Source organism: Contarinia nasturtii, unplaced genomic scaffold, assembly GCF_009176525.2.
Source record: "Contarinia nasturtii isolate CC-2019 unplaced genomic scaffold, AAFC_CNas_1.1 Cnas_scaffold_2229, whole genome shotgun sequence".
NCBI lineage: Eukaryota > Metazoa > Arthropoda > Insecta > Diptera > Cecidomyiidae > Contarinia > Contarinia nasturtii.
Window position 1 is genome coordinate 53,985 of NW_022199552.1, and position 15,133 is coordinate 69,117.

At 31.8% G+C, this 15,133-nt stretch overlaps 4 protein-coding genes and 1 long non-coding RNA gene across 7 annotated transcripts; all 5 read left to right on the plus strand.

The window, feature by feature from the left end:
* Window positions 1–48: 48 nt before the first annotated feature.
* Window positions 49–4,504, plus strand: LOC116348042. Of its 3 annotated transcripts, XM_031778893.1 has the most exons (10): window positions 49–514; window positions 595–1,126; window positions 1,194–1,379; window positions 1,476–3,208; window positions 3,292–3,338; window positions 3,412–3,550; window positions 3,614–3,835; window positions 3,945–3,991; window positions 4,057–4,207; window positions 4,275–4,504. In XM_031778893.1, the coding sequence occupies exons 4-10, from the start codon at window positions 3,061–3,063 to the stop codon at window positions 4,412–4,414; spliced, it is 894 nt and encodes a 297-aa protein (XP_031634753.1). In that variant the 5' UTR covers window positions 49–514; window positions 595–1,126; window positions 1,194–1,379; window positions 1,476–3,060; the 3' UTR covers window positions 4,415–4,504. The 3 variants fall into 3 exon arrangements, 2 of the variants coding, with proteins under 2 accessions (XP_031634753.1, XP_031634752.1); XM_031778892.1 differs by having other exon boundaries at window positions 49–1,126; XR_004201748.1 differs by lacking the exon at window positions 3,945–3,991 and having other exon boundaries at window positions 49–1,126.
* A 1,897-nt stretch (window positions 4,505–6,401) lies between these two features.
* On the plus strand, window positions 6,402–8,967 carry LOC116348040. Its single transcript, XM_031778891.1, has 7 exons — window positions 6,402–7,331; window positions 7,392–7,438; window positions 7,557–7,707; window positions 7,796–8,011; window positions 8,073–8,131; window positions 8,198–8,348; window positions 8,414–8,967. The coding sequence occupies exons 1-7, from the start codon at window positions 7,187–7,189 to the stop codon at window positions 8,539–8,541; spliced, it is 897 nt and encodes a 298-aa protein (XP_031634751.1). The 5' UTR covers window positions 6,402–7,186; the 3' UTR covers window positions 8,542–8,967.
* A 168-nt stretch (window positions 8,968–9,135) lies between these two features.
* Window positions 9,136–10,271, plus strand: LOC116348043. Its single transcript, XM_031778894.1, has 4 exons — window positions 9,136–9,499; window positions 9,563–9,609; window positions 9,673–9,832; window positions 9,911–10,271. Exons 1-4 carry the CDS (start codon window positions 9,340–9,342, stop codon window positions 10,108–10,110), a joined length of 567 nt encoding a protein of 188 aa, XP_031634754.1. The 5' UTR covers window positions 9,136–9,339; the 3' UTR covers window positions 10,111–10,271.
* A 225-nt stretch (window positions 10,272–10,496) lies between these two features.
* LOC116348046 lies at window positions 10,497–12,926 on the plus strand. Its single transcript, XR_004201749.1, has 4 exons — window positions 10,497–10,881; window positions 11,647–11,694; window positions 12,396–12,555; window positions 12,624–12,926. It is a non-coding gene; the product is annotated as an uncharacterized LOC116348046 (long non-coding RNA).
* A 233-nt stretch (window positions 12,927–13,159) lies between these two features.
* Window positions 13,160–14,143, plus strand: LOC116348045. The gene is made up of 4 exons (XM_031778897.1): window positions 13,160–13,331; window positions 13,406–13,452; window positions 13,601–13,721; window positions 13,781–14,143. Exons 1-4 carry the CDS (start codon window positions 13,193–13,195, stop codon window positions 13,858–13,860), a joined length of 387 nt encoding a protein of 128 aa, XP_031634757.1. The 5' UTR covers window positions 13,160–13,192; the 3' UTR covers window positions 13,861–14,143.
* The last annotated feature ends 990 nt before the right edge of the window (window positions 14,144–15,133 follow it).

A 15,133-nucleotide genomic window follows, 5' to 3' on the forward strand; every position in this document is an offset into this window, starting at 1 on the left:
ATAAATATCAAGACTTGAGTCAATTCGTCGCAAGTATAGAATGTGGGTACAATTCATATTCGATATTAATCGTTGCGGAGACTGCGCACTGTGCGCATCGCATTTGAACGTGAGTTATACCAGCCGCAAAGAAACAATTTTCAAATCAATCAACATCAAAACACTTTTCAGTGCAGTGTTGCTATAGTCGCTGTGTTTAAATATTTCGCAAAATTCATAAAATGAGAATAGAAGTGAAACTCAATAATAAGAATAAATTTTTGTGAATAAAATCAAATATTTATATCAAAAAAAAAAAAAATTGTCAAATAGATGTGAAATACCAAAGTGCATAAAATGAAAGATGAACAAAAAATCATCGAAAAACTTTATTTCTTTTTGTCTAGCTTTTTGTGAAACACCTTTGTGTGTATTGTAATATCTCTTTGTTCATTTGTACAAACGATTGAGTGTAATTAAAAGAAAAATACAATAGCGATCTTTTGGACTTATAAGAATTTCGTTGTAAAAACAAGTAATTTCAACTTTCAATTAACCATCGGTAGTTCAATTCAAATGATGTTACATGATAGGTATTTTGCACGTCACAAATAGGAATGCCTGCAAATATGAGTCATAATCAAGATGTTCAGCATAAAGCAAATTTGTTGTCTGTGCGACAACTGATGATCGCGTGTGTGTGCTCAGTATCGTAAAAGCAGTTGACGAAGCAACACAACGATTCGTGCTTTCTTCAACCGAAACAGTGAGCGTTTCGGCGTTGAACTTTTAATTTAAAGTGTCAAGTGAATTTTAATATAATAACCAATAAATTTAATAATAATCAATTTTATGTGTTCAATCAGACTAAATTTGAATATAAATCGTTTGTCTCGTCTGAAAAACCAAATCTAAAATTAAAACATCATCATCACAAGAAACAAAATTACTGAACCGGTGTTGAATATCTATTTTTGGCTAAAAATGGCAAATTACCATACGAATTGGAATTTTGATTGGACCGTCGCTGGCATTGCAATCGGCTGGATAATGATGGCATTGTCCATTGGACAAACGGCGTTTTTTGTGTGCATCGTTTCATTTAAAGGGTCCGAAATATTCTATATTATTACGATATGGATTTTTGGTATGTGTTAAATCAACATCATCAATTTCGCTGAAATCAAATTAATCGAATTAATTGAATATTACAGTTTTCAATTTGCTGGCGACCATTATTTGGATTTCTGGAATCAGCAAAAACATGATAAGATTAATGTTAGCCAGTTTGATCTGGTGGTTCATCTCGCTGTGTCTATGGTTTCGTTTTATATATGTTACAACGCGCAATAAAAAACCAGAAGATAATACTCGTAACATAGTGCTGTATGCTTTAACAGGTACGGCATTTCGAAAATTGTTTTTTTTCTTCACCTGCTAATTGTGTAGTTGACCTGCATATTTATCATTATTCTTTCATTTATTTTTAAATGCAGCAATTCTATTTTCACTGTACGTGCTGGCCGTCATAAGTTACAAGTCATTGGATGGTGTAATTGAGAGAAAAAGACTGGATGCCTTGCGATTGGCCGTATAAATCGCGCGATGTGATAGCGACAACCGCCAAAAAATGATTTTATTATTTAAACATAAATTCATTGTATTTAGTGCAAAGTTGTTTATTTGTATTTGTTAAAAAGTGATAATAATGAGAATTTTAGTGTTTTTAAAAAGATATTTGCCAATTTACGTTAGATAAAATACATGCCATATATTTTTTCGCTTAAAAATAAAGTGAATCAGATAGTAGCATTTGTTTCCTATTTTCGATTCTAGTTTGAATATATGCAAAACAGAAATATACGATGATTCATGCTAATGACCAAGTGAACGACCCAAAACCATTTGACAATTGTTTCGATGTGTGCGTGTTTTAATTGGAGCAAATGAAATGCGTATGTATATCATTTTTCATGCGGCACCCATTCAATTACGCTCATAAAAAGACCCGCTACAAATGCGATAAATGGTATTTCAACACGCGAACATTGTATATTTTACTGTATGTTGCCGTTGAAAATAGCATGTGAATTTATTTGATAGCGTATCGTTTCTTTCTTTTTTATGCGAAAAGCACATGGTTGCAATTGACTTATGTAAACCAGTTACTGCCTGTTATTGTGGAATACACTTCGGACGCGAACAGAATTGCGAAGAAAAATAGTGCGTTTTTGTGTTTAATTTCGATCAGCGCCTGCGTAAAAAAGGGTGTTGAGTCGAAATCACAAATATTTATTGATAGCTGAGAATTCACAATAGAGTTTTAGTGGAAAAATGCATTTTTTTTATTTATTGACGATGTTTGGTCAACTTTTTTCCCTCCTGATCATTCTTTCGATTGCAAAAAGCTAAAAATCAAACAGAGATCATTGAAGGTTAAAATATTTGAATAATATGCACGAGCATCAGAAACCGATACTCAATACAAAACATTGTTTCTTGCCAAATTGACGTTGATTTGATTCGAATCCAAGTGTGAATCATTTTTACAGCGATTTGTTAAACCAAATTCTTGTGAAACTAAATTCTGATTTCGTGTTTATTTCTTCTCCTTTTCTTTGCTACTTCATTTCAATTTTATTATTCGTGTTTTTGGTTGAATCCATGCAAACTTGAATTATCTCATTTGAAATACATCAACAAACTGCCGGTATATGCAACGCGAGAACGGTAATCCGTATGTTTATATACAAAAATAAACCTGAGACCGATCGTTAGCGGCGATTGCGACTGTGTCGATGTATCAGTACGAGATTTTGTATGTACGAAATGTGTCGACGCGCAATAATAGCGTTTTTTCGGTGTTTAGTCGCAATTTAGCGTTTAAAATGTCACGTGTGCATTTTAACAAGAGTTTGTTTGGCTCATCAAACTAATAAGAAATTGCAGTGACAGCGTTAAAAGTGTCGGTTTACCTGCGAATTTAGAAGGGTCCACGATCCAAACTAGAAAACAAGTCAATTTTTACAAGAGCTATGCTAAATTCTTTTAAGTTTGTCACAAATAAGTTTCGCAATCAATATGGAAAATGGACAAACCAGCAATTGTCTCAAGTGGAAATTTACCGGTAACGCATTAGGGATTACATTCGGCATAACGTTTATGTTTTATTTTGGATTTTTGTCCATGTTGATTGAAGCGAAATTGTTACTCGCCGCATTGATGATTGGTAATTAAAAAAAATAATAATTGAGAAAACCGTTTTTTGCCCATTCGATTTTTGTTTTGAAAAAATTATTCTTTCATGAGCAGCATTAGATTTGGCAGCGACCATCAATTGGATGTTTGGCATCATGAAGGTCAGTCAATTTTCATAAAAAACTAGTTTTCTTATCGCTAAATTATCTCGGTAATTTCTGTACATATCAAAAGGACAAGCCTAGTTACCTCCTGGTGGCATTGATCGTTTGGGGTATACCACTCATTATTACTTTTTCTATTTTACAAAAACCACTCAAGACGTATGTTGCACCCTTCAAAATACATGAAATTCTCATCTTTGCTGTGACCGGTATTTATATATATGAATATTCATTCAATAATAAGAAATCCTCGTTAATTTGTACCTTTTTAGTACATTTCGTATTGTTTTATTTTATCTTGATGATGAGCTATCGGTCATTGAAAAAGTTTGCACAGCACAAAAGATCCGAATCAAGCATCGACTGGAAAATTGTCGCTATAGCTGTTGGATGGATTATATTGGCGTTAAACATTGGATTAACGACACTTTTTGTTTTTTGGTCTGTGGTATTCGGAAAAAAGATGGTTCTGCTTATTACGTGTTTAGTATTTGGTAGGTGTGATTTTTGATATATTTTTTTGTCGTTCAATCGAGCGATATTTCACTCAAAATACGATACATTCTAAAAGAGATAAGATATTAATATTTTGCGCTTTTAAAGTAATCAACTTAATATTAACGGCTATGTGGCTGTGGGGAGTCTCGATAGTAAGCTCGAACAAAATCAATGTTTGTTCAATTTTTTTCAACTATTTACTTTTTTATTTGCACAGAAAAAAACGGGATTTATGTTGGTGTCGCTATATTGGTGGACAATGACTTTGATTGTTTGGCTGGTGATTATAATACACGGCATTTACAACGTTCTATCTAAAGGCCAGACACTATATCATTCGCATGATGATTATCTCTATGTAATGACAGGTAATTTTTTACACCTTTCAACAGACGTTTCGTATTTTTTAAAACATTTTTCTTTTGAATTTTTCAGTATTTTGTATAGCTTTGTATTTTATGGCTGTGTGGACGTACAAGTCATTGAAAAAAAGTATTCAAAAAAATGAAGAAGAAAATCATCGCTTTCGTGTGACATATACTGCATGTACTGAAAATAAAGACTTTGGCCCGTAGAATATCATATTACTTTTCCGCACACACATAGTGTGAAAGGGGAAAGTATTGCAATGGGTCAAAATTTACGACATCTCAAAAACATGTTTTCTGGACGTTTCTGAGGTCAGAGAACCCGAATCAGGCCGTTTTGAGCATGGTTGTTGTGGGTCTGTTCCACGTCGTACGTCGTACGTCGTACGTCGTACGTCGTACGTCGTACGTCGTACGTTGTCCGCCGTACGCAAAATTTGTCCATCGATTATCTCACCCCCCAGAAAAGTTATTTGAAATCTGACTTCACGGGATGATTGGGGGTCCCGAGGAATAGAAATCATTAGATTTTGAGCGACTTTGGTCGATGGAAAAAAATTTCATGCCTGTAGTGATACCTATGAAAAAGAGTCCAATTTTCGTCCAAAAGTCATACTTAATGTAGACTTAAACACTCAAAAATATGTATTGGGGAGTTTTTTGGCACGAGAAAACCGAATCCGATGTTTATTTTGAGATACAATTAAGTTTTAACAGAGTTTCTTTGAAAAAATCGCGAAAAATTTAATTTTTGTATGGGAGCCATGCCTGTATGCTACCTTAATGACGTAAAAATTTGCACAGACTATTTTTCACACAAAAAAATAACATTCTGAAAGTTTGATGAGATTTCAATCAAAATTAGGGGTACCTCTCATACAAAATTTTCAATTTTTGGATCAAAAACGAATATTTTGTATGGGAGGTGCTCTTAATTTTGCTTAAAATTTCTCCAAACCCTCCGAATGTTATTTTTTTGTGAGAAAAATAGCCTGTGCAAAGTTTCACACCATTAAGGTAGCATACAGACATGACTCCCATATAAAAATCCAAATTTTTTGTGACTTTAGTTATGAAAAGTGTTTCAAAAATAATTTTCATGGCAAAATTAACGTCAGACATATTTTTTATAGTGTTTTGTTAGAAAATAGAATACTTTCAAATGTCGTACAAATGGGTTCATCATGAAAGTGTAAAAAATCTTTTCTCGAGTACTTCTGCTACGTATTAAATTAAAGAATATTTCGTTGCCAAAGTTGGAACATATTTTTTGGTCTCGGACTTTACGCCGCTTGAAAGGCTTGAAAAATCGAACAAATATTATTTTGAACTTTCTTAATAAAATACACAACTACCACAGTGCGGAAAAGTTCGTCTTACTCCCGTAAGACTCTTTATTGAATATTTGAAATTGTCTTGTTGGGTGTCACATATGAGGTAAGGGGAGTGTGAATTTTCAAAAATCTGATGCAAAAAAAATGTCAAAAGGTAAAATTGAAAGTTTCAATCAGATTTTTGAAAATCAAACATCAGTCAAAGTCCTCAGTAGTTACACTTATATTGAGTGTCTCTATAGAGTAAAGTTGATAATGTAAAAAATATAAATTTCATAGAAATTTAGAGTGAGGAGTATTTATATGTTAAAAATAAGTCAACAAATAAAGCGAATCATTTTGAAATTACTACTGAAATGTTCTAAATGATTCATATTTTAAAAATTAAACATTTTCCAGTGTCTTCTATTTCAATTCTTATTCAACATTCTTAGGGCCAATGGATCAGTTGAATGTATGAGAATTAAAGCAAATTTTAATTCTATTGAACGGCGTCATATTTTTTTTCGTATGAAGTTGTTGTTACAACGTGGCCATTGACAGTCAGTCTCAATAACATCGTTATTCTCTTGATTTTTAGTGGTATCAAACAAATTTTGGTGGTTTAAATTCGCTTCTTTCATTCTCATATGTATAAAATCAACGGAGGAACGAATGTCAGTCTCATATAACAAATTTGGCTATTTGAAAATTCACTTTCCAAACTCGATTATACCTTTTCAAATTTTATCATTTTAGTTTTATCAGTGTGACAAACTTCTGCGAATACCGATAAATATTTATAGCCCATTTAGTAAATTTACCACTATATTGCCGTCTGGTTCCTCATACAAAATCTTCCAAATATAATTTGAGAGTTTGTGTTAATTACATTTTATCCATTCAAATCAACATTTTGTCATTGTTCATTTCTTATTAGTTGTTTTGACAGTTTTGAAAAAATATGAACAAAATATTGGTGATAACATGAGTTGTCCAGAAATTAATTGAGATATTAGCGCCTGGCGTTAGCTTCTATTCAGCTGCTTGAAAATATCTCACTATAATGTCTGGATACGTCACATAATCAATTTTTCATTTATCACAGATTCTTCTGCGCCTCTTTCTCCCGATTAACAGAAAAAAATTTAAACAGTGATAGTAAACAATATAAACTACATTGAGATAAGCCGGTTGTACGATATTTATAGTTAACACTGTTTTTGTGATTGATAATATGTCATCGACCATAACATGTATGTGTGTGTTTTGTAATCGTTGTTATATTGAAAGAAAAAAAAAACAGATGATTGAAATAGTTGATGCCTGTTGTGCTGGTGCGTTTATATGCAGTATCACGATGTTTTTAGACGCAAAAACAATTTTTAAACTCTCGGCTACGATTCATTTGATATTTAAACGATTAATTTAAAGCGTTATGTTAAATTGCTTTTAGTTTGGTATTTTCGTTTGAATACTGGACATTTATTTTTTTTTTGAAACTCGATCAACGGGAGTGCCGTTTCACTATGAACAATTGATTTTATAAACCATTGTTCATTCAGTTGGAAAGTGATCTCATCAAAACTACATGTTTTAAAATAAAACTTTAAATAAACCGAATAGTTCGAGTTGAGTGGTTGTGAAAAGAATTTGCAGCAGAAAAATGGAGAGCGATGCTTTAAATTACAAATCTTCCAGAAAAATAATTGGCTATATGGGAATAGCATTTAGTTTCGCATTGATCACGTTTTTCGGATATTTATTTATACTCTTGAATTTGAACGCTATTCTAATGCTTTTGATTTTTTGTAAGTTTGAAGAGCATCTATTTTTTTCGCAAAGATTAACACATTTTTCTTGTTTTGCAGTTTCAAATTTGATCGCGTCTTTCTTCTGGTTTAATGGAAATGAAATGGTATGAAAATTGCTTTTTGGATGACATTTGGCATGCATACTTAATAATTCGGAAGGAAAACGAAAATTAAATTCAAATTATTTGAAAAAAAATTCTTTGTAATTTTAATTTTTTTTAGAAAAAGACGGAAATAATACTTTCAATATTAGTTTTGTGGGGATTTGAATTGAATTTGTGGACCAGTGTTATCTTTCGATGGCTTTGGACATGCGTTGGAAAACGTGAAAATGATGTTAATCTAACAGAGTCTTTCATATTCACCTCTACGTGTGGGTATTCAACGAAAATAAATGTCGTTTATTAAAAACCATGTGATATTTTGAAGAAATTTGAGCTGATTTACTTCAATGTTTTTAGTGTGTTTCGTGATAATTTACATGTTTTTTGTAATGAGCTACGTTTCTCTAAAAGAGATGATTAAGAAGAAAACGGTGACATCGAGTTTTGGATGGAAAACTACCGCAATCGCATCGGCATGGCTGATAACAGCCTTGATTTCAGCTCAAACGATGGACTATTTGAACTTTAATTCTGTTTGGAATTTCGATAGGTTTGGCTCACTTTTGGTTTTTTGTAAGTTAAAATGAATTTTTTTTATATTCAGTATTCATTCCAAATTAGCACTCCCAAACAGGCTTTAGCTTGACAGCATCCATCACATTATTGTGGTTGTTTTTATGCGGTATCATCAACGTAAGGCGTGAATCGATTCATTTGTCTTCATTTAATAATTCACACTTTTCCAATATCTTTTAATAGAATAAAGTTGAATATATGCTAACTTCGGTGATATTTTGGACGATTTCATTGGTCATTTGGGTGATTTATCTATTTTACAATCTCGATCATTTAAAATCCATCCATGGCTCTGAAACACATAGTCTATACACTTCATATTATATAGGAACAGGTAATTTTTTATCCATTTTCTCTCAATTTTTACATGAAATCTCATTCAATTTCAAATCTTTTCAGCTTTTTACTTGGTTGTGTATATTGCCATTGTTATGAGTTACATTTCAATGAAAAAATCCATTCAAAATCGACAATTTAATGTGACGTATATGGTTGCACCTAGCGACAACAATGGATTCACCGCATAAAACGTGCAATTTTGAGTGAATTCAATTTAATCGGGATAAATATCTCATTTTAAAGCAAATTGAATATTGTTTTTAAACTAAAAATTCACTTCGACACATTTAATACAAACAGTCTAGTCTTTCGTAAAAAAAGATGCTAATTAGTTGACATTGAAAAATTGTTGTAAATTTAATTTTTTTTTGCTGCAAAAACTACATTTTTCCTTTGACACTTGCTTATTGGAAATTGCACTTTGAAATTGCTTTCGGTTAATAGAATTGTTTTCCGTCTTTATTTTAGTATGTGCATTGTGACAATGCCATTGTCCAAGCAGTCGCTCCCTTAGTTTATATTTATTAAGGAATTTTCTTCTTTCTATTTTCTCATTTTAGATCATTCTTGTTGCGTTAATAAATTCATAATCCGTTACAATATAAACAACTAAATGCAAATGAGTTTCTTTTGGTATTCTTCATTTAAGCGAGTCATTTTCATTCTATCTGCAGACAGAATAAACACCATGATGTTGTAATTCATTCATCCAAATAAAATATTCATTGTAATTCATGTAAAAATACTTCAAGATTGTCTGCTACCTCTGAATCGAGTACTTGAGAACTGGAATTGGTTGCAGAATGTCGGTTTTGGTCTTACTCAACATACAATGTCCATTCAGTGTTCGATACGCTGTTACTAAAGAAACACGTATTAAGACATAGTCTTGTTTACTTGGCATCATTTTCAGATTCTGCAAGTCTTCTTCAGTCAATTTGTTATTAAAATTTTATACTTTTGCTCGATTTTGCTATCCGAAAATCATGGAACGTACACAATCAAGCATTTTTGGCTGGGAAACAGTTGGCAAAGCTATTGGTTGGATTGGAATCGGATTGAATGTTGGACTTGGAATATTTTGTGTATCTCTATTCTGGCTATTGAACGGGGAAATTTATTTGATTTTTACGCTTGTGATATTCTGTAAGTAAATCGCTTAAAAAAAGTTTAAAAAAAAGATGGGCATCAATAGTTATCTTTTTACAGTTCTGAATTTGATAGCAAGCTACTACTGGCTCATTGGCATTGCTAAGGTAACGTGAATTTGGTTTAAATCATTCTAAATGATAATCGAAACATTTTTCGTAATTTTATAGAAGAAGAAGTGGTTAATGTTGGCTTCGTTAATTTGGTTCTCGATTCCTTTGAGTATTTGGGGTACTTTTATGTTATTCATCTTATTTGAAGGAATATGCCGAATGTTTGAAGGCAAAAAACCATTTGTACAGCACGATTATCTTGTCTTTGCAATAACAGGTACTTGATTTAGTTTTAAAACCGAAACTCACAACACACAAGTATAAAGTCAACCGCTTTTGTTTCGATTTTTTACAGCGTTTTGTGTAGTAGCATACTTTGCCGCCGTACTCAGCTATAGACCAATACAAAAACATTTCCGAACGAATAGTACCGAAACTCAACGATTAAATGTGTCGTACACAGTACAGTCGAGAAATGAAGAGCTTATTCAAAAGTGTGCCTGCGAACCGAATTGTGATTGTTGCGAACGAAAAGACAATTCACGTACAAAATGAAAATATAGACTGATTTGAATGAGTGACCAACGCAGTTGTAATGCGTTTCAACGGTTTTGCTCTCTCCGCTTCGCGGTTCTTTGTCCATTTTCGTCGCAATGTGTGCATCTGCCGCTGACAACATTTACGCGTTTCAACATCATTATCGCGTGCGTTCTATCATTCGTGCTTATTAAATCTAATAATAATACTTCGAATACACTCAACAATTCAGTTGAAAAAAAAATGTAAACGATACAATTTGCCGTCATTGTTTATAACGTGTTTTATTAAAGTAATATATTTATAAATATTTAAATGGTAGATTTAAAATGAACGGAAAAAAATCATTTGTATCGTCTCTTTTTCATATATATTTCACAATCATGGAGCCTGCGAACCAAGAACCTGTACGTTTCGACTTGACCTGTGAACTTAAAGGAGTTTTTTTTTCATTTATTATTCATCAAAAATATATAAAACAAATTTCAGCTGTAACGTGTGATTATTTGAATGAGATAAAGTTTAAAACTTGATTTGATGTAAGAAAGTCTCTTGATATCAACGCACATTTACTTGAAATTGAATGCCCACATCTCACATTAAGAGCGCTACATAAAACACGTAAAAATGAATTGTTTCAATTGTAAAATCAAAAATTAGTGGCCGATCATTAGGTGTGATAACAATAGTTAGTCGTGAGTTTTGGATTAGCACTAATTTGTCTGCCGACAAACCTCAAATGTATATTAGCCGGTGATTTTTATGCGATCGACATTTTGAGTTCATTAGGTAAGCGTCTTATTTGGATGTATATTCAAAATGCCGGCGAGGTCGAAATTTTTTTTTTCAATCATCTCATTCAACTCTACCTAAAGTCTCCTTAAGTGTATGTGTACTTACAGGTATTATAGTTTGAAAGATCTCTTCTCATTGTCTACCCAATGTCTACCTTATATATACCTAGGAAATATTAGTTCAAACCACTATTTCTGTGCAGTATGAATTTTGGAATGGGAGTTCATCGTTTTGAACTGCTCATATACACCAAAATGAAATTCCAAGAAATTCTTACGGATCTTAACATTTGTTAGGTATCTACCTTAAGTCTACCTCAAGAATATATCATCGCTTGTGTAGCGTTTTCCTCAGTTTAGATATTCATAATATTTATCACTTTAAGGTGAACGATTAATTTAAAGCTACACATAAAAAATGGATAAATTTAGAAAAGAGCAAGGTAAAAATATATTATTCTAAAGGTAGACTTTAGGTAGACTTGATTAGGACTATAAAAACGTGGAGACTAAAAATAGTTTCCGTGCTAGTGAAGCCTAGCGGCAAGTTGAATATACAGAAATATTGATCCATGAATATTTTTTTCAACTTCGAGGTACACTTTTTTTGTTTTTTGGTATACTTAAGGAGACTTTAGGTAGAGTTGAATGAGATGATTGAAAAAAAAAAATTCGACCTCGCCGGCATTTTGAATATACATCCTCTTATTTTCATTTGAATCATTGTTGGTCTAAAAATTCAAATGCATTTTCGTTCAAGGTAATAAATTTGGTGTGTAGTGTCATGTGGATGTACAGATTTCTAAAGGTAAGCACAAAATAGGTCGATTGTACATCATATATTTTTTTTTTAATTTTGACAAACGACTTTTTGTGCGAAAATTAAGATTTTGTAAAAAAAAAAATACTTTACTGCACACAGTGCGGAAAAGTAATATGTGTATCAGTTTCCGAAATCGGATGGATTTCAAGAAGAATTTGTTGTTATTTGGAAACATTTTATGGATATTTAAGAGATATAGTTTTGCGTTTTGCGATATCGTAATACATTTTTATTAAGATGATAATTATTATGTTCTATATCGTTATTAGGATTGGATCTTAATAACGTTATTATGATTTTATTAACTTATCATGATAAAATCATAATAATGTTATTAGGATTACATCCTAATACTTATTATGTTTTATCATAATGTTTATTAGGATTGATCTTAATAAATACCGTGTTCACTTGATAGCATATTGTTATTCAGCCAAAAACAATTTTCAACAGATGGCGCTACTTCAGACAAGTGAAGTGTCCACGGTATTTATTAAGATGAATCCTAATAAATATTATGATAAAACATAATAAGTATTGGGATGTAAACCTAATAACATTATTATGATTTTATCATGATAAGTTAATAAAATCATAATAATGGTGGGAATGCTTATTATTACTAACTTATCATAATAATTTTTTATTACGTGCAAAACTATATTAAGAGATGCTCATTATTACAGGAAAAGCCGAGATTTTTATTAGCGTCTCTTATTTTGTGGACCGTACTTTCATGTCTGTGGATTATCCTCTTAATTTTACTGATGTTCCAGCGCATCTTCAAATTCATAAATGGTGTAAATTTGGGTCGAGGCGATTACGATTTTGTATACATAATAACACGTACGTTAAATATTTCTTGAATTCGCTGGATGCTCTGAATTAATATGCTTTTCTGTTCATTTTTCCAGTAACATTTGTTTTCTTTTACTTTGTCGCTGTGATGAGTTACATTTCTACAAAAAACGCTATTCAAAAATCGGAACAATCCAAAGTGGAAGTAGCGAATTCAATAGAGAACGGCAACGATCAAAATGAAATAGAATGTATATAAAACATTTGCCAAGCCAATATGTAATAATATCAAAAATGATTTTTTAAATTTCGAAAAACCGACTGAACGTTTGAGATAACTCGTGAAAAAAATCTGTGTGCAAAACAATTTCATTATTATAAGAAGTATTTCGGGCACTGCTTTTTCACAATCCAAACTGGACCTGAATATTAAAACACTGTCTAAATGCCTGAATCATTAGAAGTCTATCAATGTGATCTATCAAATAAATATGGATTTACTGATTGCACGTTATGTAATACTAATTCGTCTTGTCCTTTCAAATGTCAAGTGAGCTGTTTATTGTAAGACAAATATAGAATTGAGATTCTGATTATCTGTTAATGTTTACTTGAAATTTCGTCATTTTATCTCAGTTGATTTATGGAAGTTGTGCACAAAATACGTGTAATTTAAAAAACAGAAATGGATTTATTTAGATTCAACTGGAAAATCATCGGTTTATTATTAGGTGTGGTATCGATAGTGGCAAGTATCACATTTTCATTGATATTGTTGTTTGGTGTTTATTATCATTTGGTAACTATCATCTTGGGTGCATTTGGTGAGCTACAAATGTAAAAAAGACACGTTTTTGATCCATATCATTTATTCTGTCGACTTTTTTGCTTCTAAAAGGAGTAAATTTGGCTTGCAGTATCATATGGGTACGCGCAATTTTACAAGTAAGTGAAAAATTAGAGAAAAATCACTATCGATTTAATAATGAATTGAATCCTATAAAATCGATTTAAGATTGGAAATTGAATTTTAAAATGCTGAAAAAAATGAATAATAACAATGAAAATGAAAGAAAAAATGTTATGTTTGCAGCAAAAGCCAAGTGCTTTGTTAATCTCTCTTAACTGGTGGATCTTGCTCTCGTTTTGTCTACTATTGACTCTAATGTTTTTAAACAATAAATTCAACGATTCAACTATATTTTTTATAACGAGTAAGGCAAATATTTCTGTAATTGGACATTTTGAATTCATATTTTGGTAAATTTTTTAGTATTTTTGATTGGATTTAATTTTGCTGCTGTGATGAGCTATATTTCGATGAAAGAAGCAATCGGTGATACATTGGAATAACTAAGAAGGAAGGTATCCGATACATAGCTGAAAAATGATCAATGCAAAGCATTTTAAACACATACAATTAAGCAATGGCACATGAAACCGATAAAAACCGAGATCCTCCTTTGGAAATTATCCTCCCCCTGGATCGCCAACGTCAGAAGCTATGCTTAACAAAATTATTTCTTTAACGCGAACAAATCGATATCTTTCTAATTCAATAATAATCGACGATTTAATATAAACTAGTTTAATATAAATATTAATCACAATTTATAAACCAAAATAAAATCAAATCAAAGGCAATTTAGTGGAGATATTTATTTTCATTAAAAATGAATAACAAAAACCCTTAGGTAATGCTTGAATTGTCTCCAATTGCAAAATCGTCTTTGCTTTAACAAAATTTCCCACTATTAGACCAAGAGCCACCGTGCAAATTACTTTTTTTTCTGTGTACGGCAGATTTTCATGAAATTATCATCTTCACACTGTGTACTGTCCGAATAATATCACTTTTTTCATTGTAATTGGGCGGATCGCGAGATCCGCGGTTTTATTCGCGCTACACGAAATAGTATACTTTTTTCGCACTAATACGGCAGATTTTTGTGTTAAATTCTTCGTTTTGATCCAACTATATTGAAAAGTAAAAAATCTGCCCAAATGAGTGGGCAAATTGTTCAAAAAACAACAAAATAAACAATAATATGACACTACCATTACTCAACGAAACACAAATGTCAGTTGATACAATGGGTGCGTTCAATACCTTGTGTCAAATTCATCAATATTATTGTTTATTTTGTTGGTTTTTGAACAATTTGCCCACTCATTTGGGCAGATTTTTTACTTTTCAATATAGCTGGATCAAAACAAAGAATTTAACACAAAAATCTGCCGTATTGGTGCAAAAAAAGTATACTATTTCGTGTAGCGCGAATAAAACCGCGGATCTCGCGATCCGCCCAATTACAATGAAAAAAGTGATATTATTCGGACAGTACACAGTGTGAAGATGATAATTTCATGAAAATCTGCCGTACACAGAAAAAAAAGTAATTTGCACGGTGGCTCTTGGTCTATATATAACTTTACCACATTACCACTTCTTCTGATAAATCGTTTAAACGCAGCTAAAAAGGCTTCAGCTGTTCAATCCGATACAGCTTCTTAAGTGTACTGCTCAAAAAAGAAAATAAATTTTCGCATCATTACGCCATAGGCAGATTTATGATAGAACGTGATAATGGCCTGAATTTGAATCTATCATTTTTGATATAGAAAA

Bases quoted from the DNA above. Each gene is read 5' to 3' on its own strand.
- LOC116348045 (XM_031778897.1), top strand. From the start codon at position 13,193: ATGGATTTATTTAGATTCAACTGGAAAATCATCGGTTTATTATTAGGT. The intron at 13,453-13,600 runs GTAAGTGAAAAA...TTATGTTTGCAG, and splicing joins GGGTACGCGCAATTTTACAA to CAAAAGCCAAGTGCTTTGTT. The intron at 13,722-13,780 runs GTAAGGCAAATA...TAAATTTTTTAG, and splicing joins AACTATATTTTTTATAACGA to TATTTTTGATTGGATTTAAT.
- LOC116348040 (XM_031778891.1), top strand. From the start codon at position 7,187: ATGGAGAGCGATGCTTTAAATTACAAATCTTCCAGAAAAATAATTGGC. The intron at 7,439-7,556 runs GTATGAAAATTG...AATTTTTTTTAG, and splicing joins GGTTTAATGGAAATGAAATG to AAAAAGACGGAAATAATACT. The intron at 8,349-8,413 runs GTAATTTTTTAT...AAATCTTTTCAG, and splicing joins TTCATATTATATAGGAACAG to CTTTTTACTTGGTTGTGTAT.
- LOC116348043 (XM_031778894.1), top strand. From the start codon at position 9,340: ATGGAACGTACACAATCAAGCATTTTTGGCTGGGAAACAGTTGGCAAA. The intron at 9,500-9,562 runs GTAAGTAAATCG...ATCTTTTTACAG, and splicing joins TTTTACGCTTGTGATATTCT to TTCTGAATTTGATAGCAAGC. The intron at 9,833-9,910 runs GTACTTGATTTA...GATTTTTTACAG, and splicing joins TCTTGTCTTTGCAATAACAG to CGTTTTGTGTAGTAGCATAC.
- LOC116348042 (XM_031778892.1), top strand. From the start codon at position 3,061: ATGGAAAATGGACAAACCAGCAATTGTCTCAAGTGGAAATTTACCGGT. The intron at 3,209-3,291 runs GTAATTAAAAAA...TTTCATGAGCAG, and splicing joins ACTCGCCGCATTGATGATTG to CATTAGATTTGGCAGCGACC. The intron at 4,208-4,274 runs GTAATTTTTTAC...TGAATTTTTCAG, and splicing joins TTATCTCTATGTAATGACAG to TATTTTGTATAGCTTTGTAT.